The 23566-nt window shown below is 41.0% G+C and overlaps 1 protein-coding gene across 11 annotated transcripts in view; it reads right to left on the reverse strand.

Moving 5' to 3' along the window:
- SENP6 (SUMO specific peptidase 6) overlaps positions 1 to 23566 on the reverse strand; it is a 172967-nt gene that overhangs the window by 72595 nt on the left and 76806 nt on the right. Inside the window, exons 3-9 of one of the 11 annotated variants that reach the window (XM_069726523.1) lie at positions 19085 to 19148; positions 18019 to 18161; positions 14466 to 14570; positions 6884 to 6904; positions 6641 to 6705; positions 2060 to 2121; positions 139 to 523 (exon numbers count right to left, since the gene is read on the reverse strand). In XM_069726523.1, the coding sequence (XP_069582624.1) occupies positions 139 to 523; positions 2060 to 2121; positions 6641 to 6705; positions 6884 to 6904; positions 14466 to 14570; positions 18019 to 18161; positions 19085 to 19148 (845 nt within the window). Of the gene's footprint in view, positions 1 to 138; positions 524 to 2008; positions 2122 to 6640; positions 6706 to 6883; positions 6905 to 14465; positions 14571 to 18018; positions 18162 to 19084; positions 19149 to 23566 lie in introns of those variants that run through there. The other 10 variants (XM_069726524.1, XM_069726520.1, XM_069726519.1 and 7 more) reach the window with 10 other exon arrangements.

The raw sequence follows: 23566 nt of genomic DNA on the forward strand, positions 1-23566 counted from the left end.
ATTTACTACACCAGAGAAAGAACTTTGTTTTTTGGGGGAAAGAAGAAAAAAGTTGGAGGACAGCAAACAAAAGGCAATACGGATTACATGTGGCAATACCAACCAGAAACATAAGAATGTTAACCAAGCTGTACTTACTTGTGTCGCTTGTTTCTGCCAGTCTACTACCTCTTAGTTTTGCATTTTTAGTAATCTTGGATAAATTGGCTTCTGTGGAAAGTCCAATTTTCCCATTTGCTGGATAGTGCTTCCACCTAGGAAGGTCATTTATTAACGGGTCCATTTTGCTATTCTTGTAGGCATTGCCATAGAAGTTTTTAGTATTTAACGAATGATTATTAGACTTGTCTGTTCCCGCACTTCGATGTATGGACGGTCTGGCTAAGGAAGCAGGTGATTCAGAAGATGAAGTGCTTTGTCCGCAAAGTCTTTGTGCATCCCTACAGCTTTGGCATCTCGTCTTACTTTTATTTTCTTTTACACAACATGTGCAATGTTGAGCAGGCTCAACCTGCCCCGTGCTCTACCAAGGAAAGGAAAAGGGTCAGCAGACTTAAGACAATTAGCTGAACACTAAAAAAAAAAAAAACACACCCAACTGTCCTTCACTCATCTCTCAGTGTCCAGAGATGGGTCTCCACTGCTGCTCCCGGTGTATATCACTGTCTACAGCACTGCAGCCAATCAGGCCGTGCCTGAGTTAAACGCCACAGTGTTTACAGCAGGAAAAAAATACAGCCTCAGTCAGAAGGAAATCCGAAGAAGGCATCGTAAATGAGACCTTAGGGGAGGTCTGCCTTAGGAAACCCATTGTAAAAATACAGTTTGGGAATTCTAGTTCCCTGTTCAATATCTCCTTTGGCTACGCAGCGTGACCTGGGACTGCCCATTAACTTTAATGAGAACTGTGCAATCGTTCATTGATAACAATTACTAAAAGGGTTGGCAAGGTTTAATAAAGTATCCCTAACTGGAAGTTAATTGTCAAAAATACAAAATTACTCTAGATTCAGGAGGACAATCTACACTACAAGTATGATTATTATAAGGGCTACCGTATTTTTGGATTATAAGACGCACATTTTTCTCCCAAAGTTGGGGGGGGGGGGAGGGGGGGCAAATGGGGGTGCATCATATAATGCGGACATACCTTATCGGAGCGCCGCTGATGTGTTGTGTCCGGCGGCCATTTTCCCAGAATCCACCACACAGGAAACCACGGAACTGTGGGGGCTCTGGCCTTTCACAAAATGTTTGCAGAGCCCCCTGCAGCATCGCCGGGACTCAGCGCAGCAGCAGAACCGGACACAGCGCAGCAGCGGCATCGGACATCAGAACACCCAGTCATCCCAGCCTGCGGCATTACCCCACTCCTGCCTCCTCCAGCAGCGACCCCGCTTCACTGCAGCCACCACCACGGTAAACAAAAAGACACATGGATTATAAGAAGCACTACCATTTTATTAAAAAAGTTTTTTTTTCCTATTTTTCTCCTCATAACTTGGGGTGCGTCTTATAATCTGGAGTGTCTTAAAATCCCAAAAATATGGTAAGCTTTCTACATATGAATATAGAAATGATTTAACTTGAAGTTTGGCGGTGACAGACTCCCTTTAACCTTACCAAAATTAAAAAAGTGGGGAAACAAAAAATGTTCCTATCAAAATTAGTTGCGTCTTAGCTAGACCACCTTTTGTATAAATGACAATTGGGATCTACCAATGAAAAAAAAAAATAGAACTTGATCTAAAATCTGTGTTCAAAACACAAACTATAGCGTTTTTAATGCGAAAATATAAAGATATACAGTGAAACCTCTTTACAGCAAGAGTTGCATTTAAAAAAAAAACAACAAAAAATACAAACGCTTTCTTCCAGGATGGTCCTCTCATTAATGGCCAGGACAATTAGATTAAGATTAGGGGGCCGTCTCCTCATAAAAGTGTCCCGAGAGGTTTTACTGTACCAACTTTACTTAGAGCTATAACTAATGTGATAATGAACACACCTCTCTTGTTGATAAAAATGTATGAAAACTGCTTTTCCGAATCTGCTGTACCTTTCTCCTTATCACGGGCTCTGGCTCCATCTCAGAATCCTCTTCGGTGCACTGCATGTCTTCTGCAAAAAAAGAAAGCAGGTTCTTTAAAGCAGGGCTGTGGAAAACTGGAAACTGAGGAGTCGGCGGAGGTTTGGCTTACAGACTTCACAGACCTGCTTTAAAAGGGAATCTGTCAGTACGGTCAACCTTAACCAAGTGGTCCATATGGCATGCAGGACCTACAAAGTTGATTAAAATCATATTTTTATGTTTGCAATCCGATGTGTTATTCCAAAGAAATCTACATTTTTCTTACACGGAAATGAGCTGTTAAGATCCATGTGCCAGGTATAGATCTTCTTGAGAATCTGCCTCCAGAGCTTAAATTTAAAAAAAAAGAGGGAGTTACCTGTGTGAGACACGCAGATCAGGAGCATAGACTCTCAGTCATTACATGTCTCACACTGGTAATGCTCTCTCATTTAACCCCTTTACCCCCAAGGGTGGTTTGCACATTAATGACCGGGCCAATTTTTACAATTCTGACCACTGTCCCTTTATGAGGTTATAACTCTGGAACGCTTCAACGGATCCTGATGATTCTGACACGGTTTTCTCGTGACATATTGTACTTCATGACAATGGTAACATTTATTTGATATTACCTGCGTGTATTTGTGAAAAAAATGGAAATTTTGTGAAAATTTCGCAATTTTTATGCCCTTAAATCACAGAGATATAGCACACAAAATACTTAATAAGCAACATTACATCAGCACAATTTTGGAGCCAAAATTTTTTTTTTGTTAGGGAGTTATAAGGGTTAAAAGTTGACCAGCAATTTCTCATTTTTACAACATCATTTTTTTTTTAGGGACTACATCACATTTGAAGTCACTTTGAGGGGTCTATATGATAGAAAATACCCAAGTGTGACACCATTCTAAAAACTGCACATCTCAAGGTGCTCAAAACCACATTCAAGAAGACTATTAACCCTTCAGGTGTTTCACAGGAATTTTTGGAATGTTTAAAAAAAATGAATATTTAATTTTTTTTCACCAAAAATGTACTTCAGCTCCAATTTGTTTTATTTTCCCAAGGGTAACAAGAGAAATTGGACCCCAAAAATTGTTGTGCAATTTGTCTTGAGTACGCCGATAACCCATATGTGGGGGTAAACCACTGTTTGGGTGCACAGCAGAGCTCGGAAGGGAAGGAGCGCCATTTGACTTTTCAATGCGAAATTGACTGGAATTGAGATAGGAGGCCATGTCGCATTTGGAGAGCCCTTGATGTGCCTAAACATTGAAACCCCCCACAAGTGACACCATTTTGGAAAGCAGGCCCCCTAAGGAACTTATCTAGATGTGTGGTGAGCACTTTAGCCCACCAAGTGCTTCACAGAAGTTTATAACGCAGAGCCGTGAAAATAAAAAATCTTTTTTTTTTTTTCCACAAAAATTATTTTTTAGCCCCCAGTTTTGTATTTTCCTAAGGGTAACAGGAGAAATTGGACCCCAAAAGTTGTTGTCCAATTTGTCCTGAGTATGCGGATACCCCATATGTGGGTGGGAACCACCGTTTGGGCGCATGGCAGAGCTCGGAAGGGAAGGAGCGCCATTTGGAATGCAGACTTAGATGGAATGGTCTGCAGGCGTCACGTTGCATTTGCAGAGCCCCTGATGTACCTAAACAGTAGAAACCCCCACAAGTGACCCCATAATGGAAACTAGACCCCCCCCAAAGAACTTATCTAGATGTGTTGTGAGAACTTTGAACCCCCAAGTGTTTCACTACAGTTAACGCAGAGCCATGAAAATAAAAAATCTTTTTTTTTTTTCACAAAAATTGGTTTCTTAGCCCCCAGTTTTGTATTTTCCCAAGGTTAACAGGAGAAATTGGACCCCAAAAGTTGTTGTCAAATTTGTCCTGAGTATGTGGATACCCCATATGTGGGGGGGAACCACCGTTTGGGCGCATGGCAGAGCTCGGAAGGCTAGGAGCACGGTTTTACTTTTTCAATGCAGAATTGGCTGGAATTGAGATCGGACACCATGTCGCGTTTGGAGAGCCCCTGATGTGCCTAAACAGTGGAATCCCCCCAATTCTAACAAACCCTAATCCAACCACACCCCTAACCCTAATCCCAACGGTAACCCTAACCACACCCCTAACCCTGACACACCCCTAACCCTAATCCCAACCGGAAATGTAATTCAAACCCTAACTTTAGCCCCAACCATAGCTGTAGCTTTAACCCCAACCCTAACCCTAGCCCCAAACCTAAGCCTAGCCCCAACCCTAACCCTAACGGGAAAATGGAAATATAATAAAATTAAAAAATTGCATTTTTTCCCAAACTAAGGGGGTGATGAAGGGGGGTTTGCTTTACTTTTAAAGCGGTTTTTTGATTTTTATGATTGGCAGCCGTCACACACTAAAAGACGCTTTTTATTGCAAAAAATAGTTTTTGCGTCTCCACATTTTTAGAGCTATAATTTTTCCATATTTTGGTCCACAGAGTCATGCGAGGTCTTGTTTTTTGCGGGATGAGTTGACGTTTTTATTGGAACCATTTTTGGGCACGTGACATTTTTTGATCGCTCTTTATTCCGATTTTTGTGAGGCAGAATGATCAAAAACCAGCTATTCATGAATATCTTTTGGGGGGCGGGGGGAGAGGATTTATACTGTTCCGCGTTTGGTAAAATTGATAAAGCAGTTTTATTCTTCGGGTCAGTACGATTACAGCGATACCTCATTTATATCATTTTTTAATGTTTTGGCGCTTTTATACAATAAAAACTATTTTATATAAAAAATAATTATTTTTGCATTGCTTTATTCTAGGGACTATAACTTTTTAAAATTTTTGCTGATGACGCTGTATTGCGGCTCGTTTTTTGCGGGAGAATATTACATTTTCAGCGTTGACATCGCGTTGCTAAGAGGGTCTCAGGGAAGCACGCAGGGAGCCCCCTCCCTGCGCGAGGCTTCCCTATGCTGCATCTTTGATCGCAGTGTTCCGGGGGTTAATGTGGCAGGAGCGGTCCGTGACATAGTGCCGGATGCCAGCTGCAATAGTCATCTGACACCCGGCCGCGATCGGCCGCGCAGCCCCTTGAGCGCGGCTGATCACGCTGGACATACTATTCCATCCATGGGAAGTAGGGCCCACCCCACATGGACGGAATAGTACGTCCAATGGTAGAAAGGGGTTAAAATAAGCTCTGGAGGGAGACTCTCACGGAGATATGAGATTGGGAAAACCTTGCCGTGATGGGATGGCTTTTACACTTTTTTTTTAATAAAAACAGTGTTAAAATAACCTTTGTTATTTACATGTACTATTACTACTTATTAATTTACTTATTACATGGCATTGGCTCATTTTGTTTTCTTTTAGGTTCTGATAAGTGGCCACAGTGAGAATGCACACATATGCATTGCACTTAGTCAACATAGGCTTCGGCTCAAATTTGTTTTCATCTACATATTAGGAAAAATGTGGATTTCTCTAGAATAAAACATAGTTATTAAGGTTGAAGGAAGACTTTAAGTCCATCTGGTTCAACCCATAGCCTAACCTAACATTCCCTAACATGTTGATCCAGAGGAAGGCAAAAAAACCCCATGTGGCAAAGAGTAAGCTCCACATTGGGGAAAAAATTCCTTCCCGACTCCACATACGGCAATCAGACTAGTTCCCTGGATCAACACTAACAAGGAATTTAGTATATATAACCTGTAACATTATACTTTTCAAGAAAGGCATCCAGTCCCCTCTTAAATTTAAGTAATGAATCGCTCATTACATCATACATCAGAGAGTTCCATAGTCTCACTGCTCTTATCATTTTATTCAGCTTTCTAAGACCAGGAAGCCCATAAACGGCTCAGGAGGGTTGATCCTACTGACAGATTCCCTTTAGGATCCCTTACACATTCTGGCTAGATGGGAGTGTAAATGGCTCCCAAGTCAAACAGAAAAAGCACAAGTTAATTAAGATCATATGCTAATAAAAGTTCAAAACACACAGACTAATAATTATGCCACATATTATACAGCAGTTTACTGAAACTTGTATTTCTACAACTCTCAACAGATCAGTTTAGTCGGTGAAAATCAGACAGCACATGGATGGCATCAGAAAGCGGTCAGATTTTTTTCATTGACCCATAGACTTGCATTTCTGATTTTGATCCAACACTTGGATCAGCATTGGACATGTCTCTGCGAGAGGAAAAAAATCTGACATTTGAACAGCCCCATAGACTGTCATGGATATGAGTGCTATCTATAAAAAGAAACAGATAGTACTCATATATGAAAAATTGAGGTGTGAATGAGCCCCCAGAATGATAAATGAGTGGGTTGGTCCCTTTGGAAATTTCCTCAAGAAAAAAACTTGGCCTTTTGGTCACGCATGCCATCTTTGAACAACTAAATAGACAGATTCCACTCGCAGAACGTGTGATGGAAATTACTCCTGCAACTTTCATCTTAACCATAAAACTGGGTCAGCAAAATCTTCTAAAAACCTGAAGGCGAGTCCAGTTTTCTTTAGGTTTACAAAAAGAGCATTGAAAACTTACCCAGTCTTTCTGACACCCTAACTGCATCAATGTCTACCTTCTGAACATGTGGAGGGTATTCTTTCCTTTGCAAAACAAAAAATAATATAAACAAAATTAATAAAACATGGTGGAAAAAATAAAAAGCAAGCACGCTTAGAAATGAAACACCAAAAAGGCAGGAGGGTCACTTCTGTCCTAAGTGAAAACAAATATATAGAGGGAAAGAATGCGGCATGCTTTACATCTAGAACCCACGCTTACCTTTCCCGTCTTTCCAGACTGCTTAAAATGCAAAAAGAGAAAACAGTGTAAGATATGTATCCCTGCAGGATAGTAACCTAAGGACCTTGCAGATTGTCGTTTTACAAAACCCCAGTCATATGGCAAAAAAAAAAAAAAGCCCAGAGAACTTTAGGGAAACTTTGGATTGTGTTTCTGCCAAACTTTTTCTGTAGATGTCACGGTTACAAACAAGTGATGACATTTGAGACACACCCGCATGTTTTCACACTGTTATTTCTTCTATTAAAAGTATATGCTGGTAAAAAATTGCCAACATGCCAAATACAACTCCTTTGCGCAAAAAAAAAAAAAAGTGTACAATACCACTGTGCACACATTTTATTTAACTGGCTGGCACTATAGACTAGTGCAAGCAAAAAGACGTACCATATTTTATTGATTATAAGACGCATCCCAAATTTTGAGGAGAAAAACATTTTTTATTTTTTTTAACAAAATGGTCGTGCTTCTTATAATCCATTTCAGCGCTGAGATCTCATCTTTCGAGATCTTGGTGCCGAGATCTCCATCTGCGCATGCGCCCCTTCCCCGGCGGCCATTTTCCCGGAGTCCACCGCACAGGAAACCATGGAACTGCGGGGGGCTCTGGCCTTTCATAAAATGTCGGCAGAGCCCCCGGCAGCACCGGGCACCCCCTCATTTCAGCCTACGGCCTGCAGCAACGGTATCGGTAAGGTATATACGCATTATAAGACGCATCTCTAATTTCCCCCAAAATTTTTGGGGAAAAAAGGGGGTCTTATAATCCAAAAAATACAGTAGATGTGAATAGAGCGGCCTATGGAGGCATATAAAGTATAAGCTGGAAACTTTTGGTACACTGCAAACTGCAGTAGGAAAGAAGCCTATAGCAGTGTTTCTGAAACAGTTTTTGCAATCTTTTTCAAAAAGAGGCTAAATCGCTGCATTTTTACTATGTTTTTAGAGAATCAATTAAAGTAAATGCTTTGCGAAAGCATCGTGGGAACACAGCCTAAGGGTATGGTCACACTTTTCGATGCATAAAAAACACAGACAAGGCCAGAAAACCGTTTCATAAATTACACGCACTTTGGGGGCCTTTCAGATGCCATTTCCTTTTGACCTTAATGAGGAAAACGGCAGTAAAAACGCTGAAAAATTGACATCTTAAAAAGTTTGTAAAAAAATCACAGGTTAAAAAAAGCTGCATGTTTTCTGCAGAAAGAAAGGAAACCTCATCAAATGTGCTAGGTTGTGAACAAATGCTTTATAAAATGCTTCAGAAAAAATATGGAGCTCATAAAAGATACACAGATATTGGCACAGAGGTGGAACAAGAGGTAGAACATCATACAGATCCCAAATGCATTGCCAATTACATTTATAACCAACGTTGTTTTATTACGCACCAGAGATTTTACAATCTATCATATACCAAGTGAGCTTTCTACAAGAAGGTTACATATGCAAAACACCAATGAGGAACATAAAAAATGAAAATACAGTGGGGGAAATGAGTATTTGATCCCTTGCTGATTTTGTAAGTTTGCCCACTGATAAAGAGAGGAACAGTTTATAATTTTAAGGGTAGGTTAATTTTAACATTGATAGAATATCAAAAATAAAATCCAGAAAATCGCATTGTATAAATTATATAATGTACTTGCATTTTGCAGTGAGAAATAAGTATTTGATCCCCTACCAACCATTAAAAGTTTTGGCTCCTTCAGACCAGTTAGACGCTCCTAATTAACTTGTTACCTGCATTAAAGACAGCTGTGTTACATAGTCACCTTTATAAAGGACTCCTGTCCACAGACTCAATTAATCAGTCAGATTTTAACCTCTACAACATGGGCAAGACCAAAGAGCTTTATAAGGATGTCAGGGACAAGACCCTAGACCTGCAAAAGCTGGAATGGGCTACAAAACCATAAGTAAGATGCTGGGAGAGAAGGAGACAACTGTTAGTGCAATAGTAAGAAAATATAATAAATACAAAACGACTATCAATCGACATCGAACTGGGGCACCATACAAAATCTCACCTCGTAAACCTACTATTAAAATTATAGACTGTTCATGTCTTTGTCAGTGGGCAAACTTACAAAATCAGCAAGGGATCAAATACTTATGCCCTTCTAGCTTTCACAATTAAACACATCATTTGTGATTTTTCAAGTTACTTTTCATTTTTTGGTTTAGTCGTATTAGTTAATGGTTAAAACTAGAGCATTTATTCAAAAACTGAGAGGTTTTAAAGTCACAATCAATAAAGCGGCCACAAATATCTGGTACACAAAAGTCACACCCACATCGGCGAACAGAGAAAAAAAAAGTGAACACATACAAAAAGACCTTTAAGAGAACCGGTCATCATGTTTAGCATGTTACAGTAAATGTATGGCCATAATGGCACTGCAATACAGACTCTATAGATAATTTTACTGAAGAAAACTGCTTTCTGGTTGCCCTTTAATCCACATTCGAAGTTTGGATGTAATAACCTCTTGGAGCGTAGAGGCAGGATTGTGGGTAGGGTCTTCGGCTTTGGTGTCTGTATCTTCCTCCTTTTCTAGAATTTGTGCCAGTGCCGCCGTCGCTGCGGGCAGCTCATCCACAGATTCATCCCCCCATTGGTCTTCAGTAAAATGGCGCCGGTGAAGGTGCATGCTCAGGTTGAGATCTCGGCTCGTCGTGCATGCACCAGCACCATTTTACTGAAAACCCCCAGGAGATGAATCTGCTCATGCGCCGCCACCATTTTCCTGAATATAACAGGGAGATTAATCTGTGCAAGAACCATAACCAAAGAACCTACCCATAGTCCCGCCCCTATTCACCGAAAGGTTATTACACAAAAACCTCAACTGTGGATTAACCCCTTCATGCCATGGCCATTTTTCGATTTCATTTTTTCCTTCCCTTTTTTCCAAGAGCCATAACTTTGTTAAATTCTCGTCACTATAGCCTTATGAGGGCTTGTTTTTCGCCGGACGAGTTGTACTCATGGATGGCACCACTGATTTAACATATAGTGTGCTGCAAAATGGGAACAAAATTCCAAAAGTGATGAAAATGCAAAAAAGTGTAATTCCACAATTGTTTTTTTATTTACCATGTTCACTATATAGTATAACTGACCTGGCAATATCCAGGTCACTAACAGCACGCAGATACCAAAGAAGCATAAAATATCAAAATTTGTATGAAAAAAAAGTTTTTCAATTTGTCGCTATCTTCCAAGATCCATACGTTCGCATTTTTCGGGATCTGGAGCTAGATAGTGGCTTCTTTTTTTGGCCCTGAGCTGACGTTTTTACTGATACCATTTTAGGGTAAGTACGATGCTTTCATCGCCTCTTATTGTATTTTATTGCAATGTTGGTGCTGCCACAGCTGCGGCGATACGCGTGGGTTGCACCCCACAGCCCATTTTCTTCTCTCCCATGTTTCTCCCTCTGTTACCTGCATACGATCCGGTCTCTCATATGCCTATGGATCTTTTTGCAGTGTGGGCTCCTGTTTAATTTTGACATGTATGTGACCATTGTGTCCAGCATGCTCTTTACCTAGGTGCTAGGAGCCTTGTTTCAACAACTGCCCAGGCATGGGATTGCACGTGCCGGTGAGCATTACATTTTGGTTGTTTTTGTAGGTCTATATGGTACTGTGATATCAAGTAGCGACATGCGCTTGTATGCACTGCATTGTCCCTTCTGAGGTTGAGAATTTCCTATTGTTTATCTACATAGTATATGTGATCGCGGAACTGTTCTTTGGGTTACCACGTTTGTGTACATATATATATCCTTGTTATCTTGGGAGAAGATAGGGTTGTGGGTTGTCATTTTCCCTATATTAGGATATGACTGCTGTGTTTTTCTTTTTGTCTGTTGCACTTTGCACTTTTAAATGTTTTTATATTCTATGTTTTTTGTGTGTGGTATATTATCTTGTTGATATATAATAAAAACTTTGCATTTTATTTATCTGTCTGAGGTGCTCCCATTTTTATGGACATGATCTTTTTTTTTTTTTTTTTTTTCTTTCTGGTCTAATTGTAGCTTTTCAAGTCCTTGGTGAGCCCCAGCATGTAATTATTTAGACATATATCTAGTGGTGCCCTCCGCTTTTCTCTATGTTCAGCCAAAAAAAAATAATTATCAATGGAATCAATAGAACAGAGTACATAGCATGACACTAAATTAGGCCCTATACCTAATATTATAACGTGCCAAAATAGTTCAGAATCAAGGACTCTTCCATTAGAACTTAATCTACAAAAACATGGAGTCTTACAGTCCACAATCAAATATAACAAAGTTTGTTTAAATATGTACAAAAAAGACTCCTACTGACGGCAAAAGGGCTCAGTTAAAACTAAAGGTGCGTATACTATATTTTTATTTCAATATCTCCTTAAAGGGAACCTGTCACCCCGTTTTTTCAAGAAGAGCTAAAAATAGCGTTAAATAGGGGCAGAGCTGTGCTTTACATTAGTGTATTTTGGAGCCTTTATTCCCCACCTATGCTGCCGAAATACCTTTGTAAAGTCGCCGTTTTGGGCTGTCACTCACGCTGGTCAGGTCATATGGGCGTGGTGACAGCGCTGTTTCTCCCCCAGATCTCCGTTGGTGGCGTAGTGGTGTGCGCATGTCCAAGTGGCGAATCCACTGCGCAGCTTCAAGGAAAATAGCGCGATTTGCGCTATTCAGCCGTTTATCGGTGGGTGCGGCCATCTTTGTGAGGCCGCACGTGCGCAGATGGTTCTTCCCGGCTTTCCGGGGCTTCAGGAAAATGGCCGCGGGATGCCGCGCGTGCGCAGATGGCGATCTCGACGGCCATTTTCCTGAAGCCGAGTTCGCATCTCGGCTGCAGGAAAATGGCCGCCGCGATCTCCATCTGCGCACGCGTGGCATTCCACGTGAGTGACAGCCCAAAACGGCGACTTTACAAAGGTATTTCGGCAGCATAGGTGGGGAATAAAGGCTCCAAAATACACTAATGTAAAGCCCAGCTCTGCCCCTATTTAACGCTATTTTTAGCTCTTCTTGAAAAAACGGGGTGACAGGTTCCCTTTAAAGTGGTATACACACCTTCAGTTATCACTGAGTCCTTTTGCCACTAATGAGATACTCCTTTTCAATCATGAAATTATAACAAACTGGATATATGGGTATTGGAGGTTTATTCATGTGGATTTATGTAGTACGATGCTACTGATTATATGAGCACTAACACTTTATGCAGTTTCAGGCAACACATTTGTCTTCCCACCCACTGCACACTGTTTTGGGGACAGCATGTTCCTTACACCTGTGTCCATCTATCTACTTTTTCGGTACTTTGTATTTCAATGTTTATGCATAGTCTTTTTTTTTTGTACATATCTAAATACACTTTGTTAGATTTGATTTTGGACCATATGACTCCATGTTATTTGTAGCCAAAAAAAACCAATTATAGCATTTTGATTTTTTATCTTCTTACGTCATTAACCAATCGGACTAATTTGTTTTACATTTTGATGGATCAGACATTTCTGAATTCAATGATACCAAAAATGTGGGTTTTCATGAGTTTTTTTTTTGTTTTATTTTCAGTGAGGTAAAAGGAACTTTGAACTTGTGTTTTTTAATTGTTTACATAGTTTTAAAAACTTTTTTTTTTCACTTTTTACTGAATGTAATAGTCGTCCGATCGCATGTGCTATACATAGCAGTGCTTCAGCAAAAATCACAATCTCCTAAGAACACCAGCCACAAGCCGTGTTTGCAGTAGTATCGTAATGACAGGTACGGGGGGCTTCTGGAGAATACACCCGGCTGTCCTGAAAAGCCATGGGCGCCCCACGATCAAGGGGCGGCCAGAATGACGCACTTCTGCTGGAGTTAAATCTCATCATCAAAGGTTGGATTCACCAGTGGCTTTTACAGGCACATGACAGCTGACTAAATCATGTGCAGAGAAAAATGCGGGCTCAGCGTCGGAGGCCCCATAAAAAACATGAACACGACATATGACAAATATACGTTGTGTCATGAAAGAGTTAAAGAACAACCAAGAAGCAGATTTCTTCACTATAGGCATTATTTAATCAGTATGAAAGCGCCATTATAGCCATGCTTTTACTTTCACATGCTCAATCATGATGATAGGTTCTCTTTAGAACTTTAAGCCCTTACTGCCATTGGACGGGGTAGTACATCCAATGGCAACTTTGGTTTGGGCTCCGGTGTTGAGCCCGCATCAAAGCCGGGACATGTCAGCAGTTTTGAACAGCTGACATGTGCCTGCAATGGGCGCGGAAGACATCGCGATCCACCTGTGCCTATTAACTGGTTAATGCTGCTGTCAAACTGACAGCGGCGTTTACCGCGCGCTTCCGGCCATCGGGCTGGAAATACGTGCACCGCTGACCCCCGTCACGTGATTGGGGGTCATCAGTTTGTCGGCATAACAACCAAAGATCTCCTTGAGACCTCTATGGTTGTTGATGTCGGACTGCTATGAGCGCCACCCTGTGGTCGGCGCTCATAGCAATGCAGTAATTCTGCTACATAGATGTGATCTGAGTATCGCCTCTATGTAGCAGAGGCGATTGAGCTATGGCAGCTTCTAGCCTCCCATGAAGACTATTGAAGCATGCCAAGGTAAAAAAAATGTTTTTAAAAATATTTAAAAAAAATAAAAAAAACATAAAAGTTCAAATCACCTCATTTTCGCCCCATTCAAAATAAAACAAAACAAATAAAATAAATCAAACATACACATATTTGGTATAGCCGTGTTCAGAATCGCCCGATCTATCAATAAAAAAGAAGGATTAACCTGATCGCTAAACGGCGTAGTGAGAAAAAAAAAATCTAAACGCCAGAATTACATTTTTTTGGGTCGCAGCGACATTGCATTAAAATGCAATAATGGGCGATCAAAAGATCGTATCTGCACGAAAGTGGCATCATTAAAAAACATCAGCTCGGCGCGCAAAAAATAAGCCCTCACCCAACCGGAGATCACGAAAAATGGAGACGCTACCATTATCGGAAAATTGCGCAATTTATTTTTTGTTAGAAAGCTTTGGAATTTTTTTTTTCACAACTTAGATTAAAAAAAACCTACACATGTTTGGTGTCTACGAACTTGTAACGACCTGGAGAATCATAATGGCAGGTCAGTTTTAGAAATTAAGTGAAACTAGCAAAAATGCAAAACAAAAATTTAGTGTGGAATTGCACTTTTTTGCAATTTCACCACACTTGGAATTTTTTTTCCCGTTTTCGAGTACACGATCTGTTAAAACCAATGTTGTTCAAAAGTACAACTCGTCCCGCAAAAAATAAGCCCTCACATGGCCATATTGACGGAAAAATAAAGTTGTAACTCTGGAAAAAAGGGGAGTGAAAAACGAAAAACACAAAAAGCTCTGGTCATGAAAAGGTTAAAAAGGTGCAAATTAAAAGAAGAATTTGGCACAAGTCAAATTCAGGCTAAAAGCACCAAAATGTAGACAATATGAAAAAGAAAAAAGAAAAAAAAAAGCAATAATGAATCAGGCCCAAAATTCGAATCCTACCTCTGTGCAGCTGTTTTCAAGCCCGTCTGAGTGATACTTATGTGATGAAATAACCTTCCCTGCAACATAGTCCCCGGACAGTGGGGAATGTTCTGGGCATTCTCCCTGTGATAGGGAAAAAACGGTAATTAGACCTACCGGTGATTGTATTTCCAAGAATCCATCCTGACAACACTATGGAGGTCGTCCTTCTTATCCTTGCTGGGACAGGAAACAATGAGAGGTTAAAAAGGACATATCCCATCTCCACTCCTCAGTGTCTATTCCAAGTGCCACACAAGGATGGATGCAACAGAATTTATTGACCATTCTTTATACAAACGTTACATCACAGAAGTATAGAATTTCTCAAGGGGAGGGAACTAGCCGTGCTGTCATTGGATAATACAGTTATCGGTAAGTCTAATTACCGTTTTCCAGGTCATCAATTCTGACAGCACTATGGAGAATACCAAAGTATGGCGTTAGGGTGGGACCACTGCATGAAGAACCTTCCTACTGAAGGCAACCCGTCCTGAGACTACTTCTAATTTGTAATGTTTCGAAAAGACACTGAGGGGTGGAGATGGGAGGGCCCTTTTAACCTCTCGCTTCCTGTCCCAGCAAGGATAAGAAGGATGACCTCCATAGTGCTGTCAGGAGGGATGACCTGGAAAAATGAGCTGGCAAAATGTATTACATGTAGAGATCCATTACCATTTCCAAACATATAAGTTACATAGATTTTATGTCTCTGCACATGTCAGCGTGTTTTCACGGACCGTTTGGAAAACAGACATGTCAGTGTTCGTGGGAGTGCACGGATCACACGGACCCATTAAAGTCAAGGAGGAGACATCGCTGGAGCTGGGTGTCGGTGAGTATTTCCTGGCAAGCGGGGGGGCGCACAGGGGATGGGAGGCGGGAGGGGACGCACAAACTTTATTTTTAAGGGAAAAGAAAAAAAAAGACTTTTCTTCCCTTCTCTCCAGCGAACGCTGCTGGTAAGAAGGGATGAATACCGGCTTCAGCACCGCACGCAGGGGACAGCGCTTAACTGTAGCGCTGTCTCCTGCACGGTCCGTGTGGTCCTCAGTCGGCACACGGCTGCCGCACGTGTGCCACACTGATGTGCTACGTAAGCACACGGACACGGATAATTCCGGTACCAGAATTATCTGGACGTGTGGGACGGGCCTTACAGTGCACTCGGACTGGGAAGCATAAACGTGATAGATTCGTTTTAAGGAAAATTATGTGCCAGGTCAAGTGGAGAAATGACTGGCAAGACCCCAGTCAGTCTCCCACACGGAGCTGCCAGTGTCTGTTCTTAGTGGACAAGTTGTCGTACATGTAGACACACTTCATTTACGCAGCTGTCTATGAATGTGGTCTTAGGCTAGACATGGCTTTCTTATATTGAATGGATGCAAGAAGTCTAATTTGTAACCATACCCATAACCAAATCAGCATGCTGCTACTTTTTATACTGCTGAATTTTCAGATTATACCAAATTCAAAGGTGTTGTTCCAGAGACAAGCAAAGAATTGATCTCAGAGCAGAATTCATTTCGGTTTAAAGACGTTGTCTCACTTTCACAGCTACTCGGCCCCAACTGTGCGCTATCCGACGACTGCGGGGACGCTGTAAGTAACTGAATACAGAGATCCGGCCAGTCTCAGAGCACCGGTTACAGCTTTCAAGTGCGTGCTCCTTACGTACAATAACGATCACCTACGAGGTGGCCAGTAATCTCACAATAAGGTGGCAATGAGTTGTAACCTTTTGAATTAAAAATCATTCCATTCTTGCTTGTACAAGCACAATTTCACCAATTTAATGAGATGCGCAAATCCTTTTAATTCTGTTAATAAACAAGAAATGATTTTGCTAGAAGGTTGGTGTAAATTATTGGGAGTGGTTTCATATTATTTTCTCATGCACAGCATCTCTCCCATTCAAAACACATACTGGAAGTATATTCAAAGTAAACTAACCAGAACTATGATACAAAGACAAGAAATGCTGCTACATGCAAGTAACACAAATCATGGCCAAAAGTGTTGGCACTCTTGAAATTGATCCAGAAAATGAAGAAGTATTTCTTCCAGAAAATTATTGCAATTACAAATGTTTTGTTATACACGTTTATTTCCTTTGTGTGTATTTGTACAACACAAGAAAAAAAGGCAAATTGGAAATAATTTCACACAAAACCCCCAAAATGGGCTAGACAAAAATGTTGGCACCCTCAATTTAATATTTGGTTGCACACCCTTTGGAATAAATAACTGAAATCAATTCCTATAGCCATCAACAAGCATCTTACACCTCTCAACTGGAATTCTAGGCCCCTCTTTTGCAAACTGCTCCAGGTCTCTCACATTTGAAGGGTGCCTTCTATCTCCACAGGTGTTCAATGAGATTTAGATCCAGACTCACTGCAGGCCACTTCAGAACTCTCCAGTGCTTGGTTTCAATCAATTTCTGGGTGCTTCTTGAAGGATGTTTGGAGTCATTGTCCTGCTGGAAGACCCATAACCTAGGATGCAAACCCAGGGCACTACACTGCGACCCACAATCCTTTGGTAATCTTCAGATTTCATGATGGCTTGCACAAAGGGATGTTTTTTTTTTCTTTGTGAACCCCATTCTGTATTTGGTAAACAGTAGAATGATGTGCTTTACCAAAAAGCTCTATCTTGGTCTCATGTGGCCATAAGACGATTTCCCAGAAAGATTTTGGCTTACTCACATACATTTTGGCAAACTGCAGTCTAGATTTTTAGGTCTCTGCGTGAGCAGTGAGGTCCTCCTTGGTCTCCTGCCATAGCGTTTCATTTCATTCAAATGTCGACAGATAGTTCTCACTGACACTGATGCACCCTGAGACTGCAGGACAGCTTGAATTTCTTTGGAACTTCATTGGGGCTGCCTTTCCACCATCCAGACTATCCTGTGTTGCAACCTTTCTGCAATTTGTCTCTGCCGTCAAAGTTCAGGGAGATTAGCTACAGTGCCATGGGTTGTAAATATCTTGATTATATTGTGCACTGTGGACAAAGAAACATCAAGATCTTTTAGAGATGGACTTGTACCCTTGAGATTGTTAATATTTTTCAACAATTTTGTTTCTCAAGTCTTCAGACAGCTCTCTTCTCTTTCTGTTCTCTATGCTTATTGTGATACACACAGACGCACAATGCAGAGATTAAGTTAACTTCCCCCCTTTCTATCTGGTTTCAGCTGTGATTTTCATATTGTCAACACCTGTTACTTGCCACAGATGACTTTGAACGAGCATCACATGCTTGAAACAAGGTTGTTAACCCAGAATTTTGTCTGGCCCATTTTTGGAGTTTTGTGTGAAATTTTGTCCAGTTTGCCTTTTATTCTTTGCATTTTTGTGTTGTTCAAATACACACAAAGGAAATAAACCTGTGTAAAACAAAACATGTGTAACTGCAATAATTTTCTGGGAGAAATATTTCATTTTCTTAAAACAATTTAAAAAGTGCCAACACCTTTGGCCCTGACTGTAGGCCAACCAGCTGTACATAACAAAATGCTTACCCCAGTTTCTTGCTTGCTCCTAGCATATTCATTCCTGTTGCATTGCCTTTACTAGGTCTTAAAGAAAGTGGTTTGCCTCTTTTCTCATATGTCCTATACGAGTCCCCTGTAACATGAACAGTTCTGGACCGTAGTTGACTGGACTATAAAAATAAAAAATGTATTAAAAGGCAATGCATAAAAAACACTTTTATACTGTCCATGCACATTGCATTAATACATGTGCTGAATTGACATGGTATAAGAATGTTCCTGTAATAAAGACCTGTAGGTACGGTAATTTGTATGCTACAATCATGCATTTACCACACATAAATAAGAAACACAGCTTGCTCTCTGTGGCATGTTACTCCCAAAGGCTTCTCTTTAGAATTTGTAAATTGCCAGGAAAAAATTGTTCAAAATATACCAAAATAGAAAACACTGTGGGGCATATTTATCAAAACGGTCTCACGCTAAAGTCCCCATACACATCTCTTGCAGTGGCTTACATAATAAGAGAACAAAAGGACCTGCAGTCCAAAATTGCACACGTCAGGGGCCCCCCAGACACACTGGACTGCAGCCTGAGCCCACCGATATCAGTGGGTTTGGCCAATGTTAGTTTAATGTATATGGGGGCCTTTTGTCAGCCAAACTTTAGACCAGATTTATCAAAGTGGTTCCTGCCAGTTGTTAAATCTGTAAAATAATCAAGATAGATGGTGTACGCCTAATTAGACCATCAGTTGGCTTAATTTGTGTCTAAGTGTGCAGCACAGTTATAGAGCATTGTGACGCATGTTACACCACGTCTTTCAGCTGAAAAAGTCATAAAAAGTGTCTAAAACACATTATAAATAAGGTACATGACAGACAGATCTATGATGCGAGCTATGCCAGAATTCTGCCTCATATAGCTTGATAACCAGGCAGTTTGTGTGTGAAGGAGAGATGGAAAACAGCAATGACGTACACATTGACGTAGTGCAGGACCACAGCTGTCTATGGATCCTGACCGCACGGGTCAGTATTACATCAGTGTACATGAGACTTGTGCTACAACATAGACATACTGGATACTTGCCGTTTGTTCTGCAGCTTTTGAGTTGGCCCCATCATCATCTTCTATAGGGAGCAAGTTAACTTCACTACAAACACAAAAAAAAAATGATGGGATATGCATGAAACACAAAAGTAAGCTGAAAATATAAGACACCTAAAATCCAGGAGAGGATGGTTTTGTTTCATGGGCAGTAATGCCTCCCATTAGTGAGCTGAGCTCACTTACTAAGGCCAGAAGAATGCAGGCTGGTGATTACTGGTGAGAAACAGAGATGCCATTCATCAGTGGTACGTATATACACTGTGTGCAGAATTATTAGGCAAGTTGTTTTTTGGATCACATGATACTTTTTATACATGTTGTCCTACTCCAAGTTGTTCAGGCTTGAGAGCCAACTACCAATTAAGTAAATCAGGTGATGTGCATCTCTGTAATGAGGAGGGGTGCTGTCTAATGACATCAAAACCCTATATAAGGTGGGCTTAATTATTAGGCAACTTCCTTTCCTTTGGCAAAATGGGTCAGAAGAGAGATTTGACGGGCTCTGTAAAGTCCAAAATTGTGAGATGTCTTGCAGAAGGATGCAGCAGTCTTGAAATTTCCAAACTTTTGAAGCGTGATCACTGAACAATCAAGCGTTATAGCCAACAGGGTCTCAAGAAGCATGTTGGGCAAAAAAGGCACAAAATAACGGTCCATGAATTGAGGAAAATCAAGCGTGAAGCTACCAAGATGCCATTTGCCACCAGTTTTGCCATATTTCAGGGCTACAATGTTACTGGAGTAACAAAAAGCACAAGGTGTGCGATACTCAGGGACATGGCCAAGGTAAGGAAGGCTGAAAAACAACCACCTTTGAACAAGAAACATAAGATAAAATGTCAAGACTGGGCCAAGAAATATCTTAAGACTGACTTTTCAAAGGTTTTATGGACTGATGAAATGAGAGTGACTCTTGATGAGCCAGAGGCTGGATCAGTACAGGGCAGAGAGATCCACTCTGAATCAGACGCCAGCAAGGTGGAGGTGGTGGGGTACTGGTATGGGCTGGTATCAAAGATGAACTTGTGGGACATTTTCGGGTTGAAGGGGCAGCACGGTGGCTCAGTGGATAGCATTGCAGCGCTGGAGTCCTGGGTTCAAATCCCATAAAAGGACAACATCTGCAAGGAGTTTGTATGTTCTCCCCGTGTTTGCGTGGGTTTCCTCAGGGTACTCCGGTTTCCTCCCACATTCCAAAGACATACTGATAGGGAATTTAGATTGTGAGCCCCATCGGGGACAGCGATAATAATGTGTGCAAACTGTAAAGCGCTGCGGAATATGTTAGCGCTATATAAAGAAAAAAAAAGATAAAGAAAAAAATAAAGAAAAGGATGGAGTGAAGCTCAACTCCCAGACCTACTGCCAGTTTCTGGAAGACTTCTTCAAGCAGTGGTACAGGAAGAAGTCGGTATCATTCAAGAAAAACATGATTTTCATGCAGGACAATGCTCCATCACATGCCTCCAACTGCTCCACAGTGTGGCTGGCCAGTAAAGGTCTCAAAGAAGAAAAAATAATGACATGGCCGCCTTGTTCACCTGATCTGAACCCCATAGAGAACCTGTGGTCCCTCATAAAATGTGAGATCTACGGGGAGGGAAAACAGTCCACCTCTCGGAACAGTGTCTGGGAGGCTGTGGTGGCTGCTGCACACAATGTTAATCGTTTTCTAAATATTTTATTAACATTTTGAAATTCTTTAACAAATCATTTTTCAGTAGATTGTAATATGCTTCATATCTGAGGAAAATTGGGGAGGGAATAGGAAGGGAGGGGTGAGGAAGAGGTGCTGGGAGAGGAAGAGAAAAATAGGTATGTAAATACCATACCTAGAAGAAACCATAAATTTAAACCTTGAATTTTGGGCCACTGACCTAAATATGTAAAAGAGATTAAATAATTGAGAGCCCCCAAAAAATTCTTTAACTGTAATTATAAACTAATATTTATCAAGTTATTCAAGTCGTCAACAGCTCCTGCAGTCTATTGATTATTCTGTTGGTTTTGGAAGTTAATGCTCCATTTTTTATTGTATTTGTGTAAATATCCATTCGCTATTGCGAATTTAAAGTCTAATGAATTGTGTCAATTTAGATTGTCCACAATGTTAGAGAAACTCGGAACTTCTGATCGCTTCCACATAGCTGCGATTTTGTTCTTAACTATCAACAAGAGGTGAATTGTAGGAAACCTTATTGAATAATGCAGTTTTTCAGTATCTATGGAAAGGAGTGCTGTTTGAGGTGTAAGGACATAGTCCCTGTTTAGAAGTGTGCCTATGTATCTGGATACTTGGTTCCACAGATTTGTAATTTTGGGGCAGGACCAAAAGATATGAAACAAGTCTCCTTTAATTCCACATCCCCTCCAACACAAAGGCGAGGAGTTTCCTCCGAAGTGAGAAATTCTGTTCGGTGTAAGGTACCACCTTGTTAGTAGCTTATAATATGTTTCGTGTAATTGTAGGAAAATGTTAGAGTAGGTGTTTTTGATTGCATCTTCTCATTGGTCCTTGCTTATATTTAGTTTTAATGATTTCCCCCATTTTATCATATACCGTATATACTCGAGTATAAGCCGAGATTTTCAGCCCAAATTTTTGGGCTGAAAGTGCCCCCCTCGGCTTATACTCGAGTCACGGTAGCGGTGGGGTCGGCGGGTGAGGGGGAGAGGGCGCTGAGGTATACTTACCTAGTCCCAGCGATCCTCGCGCTGTCCCTGCCGTCCCACGGGCTTCGGCGCTGCAGCTTCTTCCTCTCTTCAGCGGTCACATGGGACCGCTCATTAGAAAAATGAATAGGCGGCTCCACCTCCCATAGGGGCGGAGCCGCCTATTCATTTCTCTAATCAGCGGTGCCGGTGACCGCTGATAGAGAAAGAAGCTGCGGCACCGAAGACAGCTGTGACAGGCGGGGACAGCGCGAGGATCGCCAGGACTAGGTGAGTATGTTATATTCACCTGTCCACGTTCCAGCCGCCGGGCGCCGCTCCATCTTCCCGGCGCCGCTCCATCTTCCCGGCGTCTATCTGCGCTCTGACTGTTCAGGTCAGAGGGCGCGATGACGCATATAGTGTGCGCGGCGCCCTCTGCCTGATCAGTCAGAGCAGAGAGACGCCGGGACCGGACGCTGGGAGCTGCAATCAAGAGAGGTGAGTATGGCTTCTTTTTTTTTTTTTTATTGCAGCAGCAGCGGCCATGGCACAGACTTATACCGAGCATCTATGGGGCAATATGAGCGCAGCAGTGCACAGTATGTGGCAGATATGGGGATATATGAACGCAGCAGAGCACAGTATGGGGCAGATATGGGGATATATGAACGCAGCAGAGCACAGTATGGGGCAGATATGGGGATATATGAACGCAGCTACTGATGTCTCAATTAATTTTACTTTTATTGGTATCTATTTTTATTTTTGAAATTCACCGGTAGTTGCTGCATTTCCACCCTAGGCTTATACTCGAGTCAATAAGTTTTCCCAGTTTTTTGTGGCAAAATTAGGGGGGTCGGCTTATACTCGGGTCGGCTTATACTCGAGTATATACGGTATTTGATTTTTTGAAATTTGTAGTCTTTATTAAAGATATTGTATAGATACTTTGTACTCCAAAATACCTTGTGATTAGTATTTTTAATTAGTAAATAAGTTGATTCTGTTTTGGGGGGAACCTTAAAGACAAAATCTTGAAGACACTCTTTAATAATATAATAATGAATGAATTCTGATGAAGGAATGTTATATTTTTGTTTGATTTCTGAAAAATTTAATAATTTGTTATTTGCAAGCAGATCTCCTAATTTTTTTATGCCTTTTTGTTCCCATAAGTCTGGTATTTGATGTCCGAACATTGAGGCTATTAGTGAAATTGGAATGTTTTCTCCAAATGCATGTTTATCCTTTTTTCCAGAGGGATTAGCCAATTGGTCCCATGTTTGAATGATAGCTGAAATTATTGGATGATTAGATTTATATTTGTTTAAGTTAAAGATATGTTTGAGAAGAAGGTTTTCCAAAGAAATTGATTTAAGGAGGGATGTTTCCATTTCCAGCCATACTGGGTTCTCTTTTTTATTTAACCAGTTTTGGCTTTGCTTTATTAGATTTGCATTATGATATGCCAATAGATTCGGAAGACCCAACCCCCCATTACTTTTACTTTTATAAAGAATGTCCTTGGAAATCCTCGCTTTTTCCCCATTCCAAATGAAATATAATATTTTTTTGTGACAGTTTGTAAAGAAATCAGGAGGAAATTTCAATGGCAGAGCTCTGAAAATATATAATATTTTTGGGAGGATAATTGATTTGATTGCCAATACTTTGCCCATCCATGAGAGGCCGATTTTGCCCCATGATTGGAGGTCTTTTGTTATTGCAGATAGGATATGTTCCCCGTTAGTATTGGCTAATGTATGTATTTTCTTTGTAAATAGGATACCCAGATATGGGATCTGG

This window comes from Ranitomeya imitator, chromosome 5, assembly GCF_032444005.1.
Source record: "Ranitomeya imitator isolate aRanImi1 chromosome 5, aRanImi1.pri, whole genome shotgun sequence".
Taxonomy (NCBI): domain Eukaryota; kingdom Metazoa; phylum Chordata; class Amphibia; order Anura; family Dendrobatidae; genus Ranitomeya; species Ranitomeya imitator.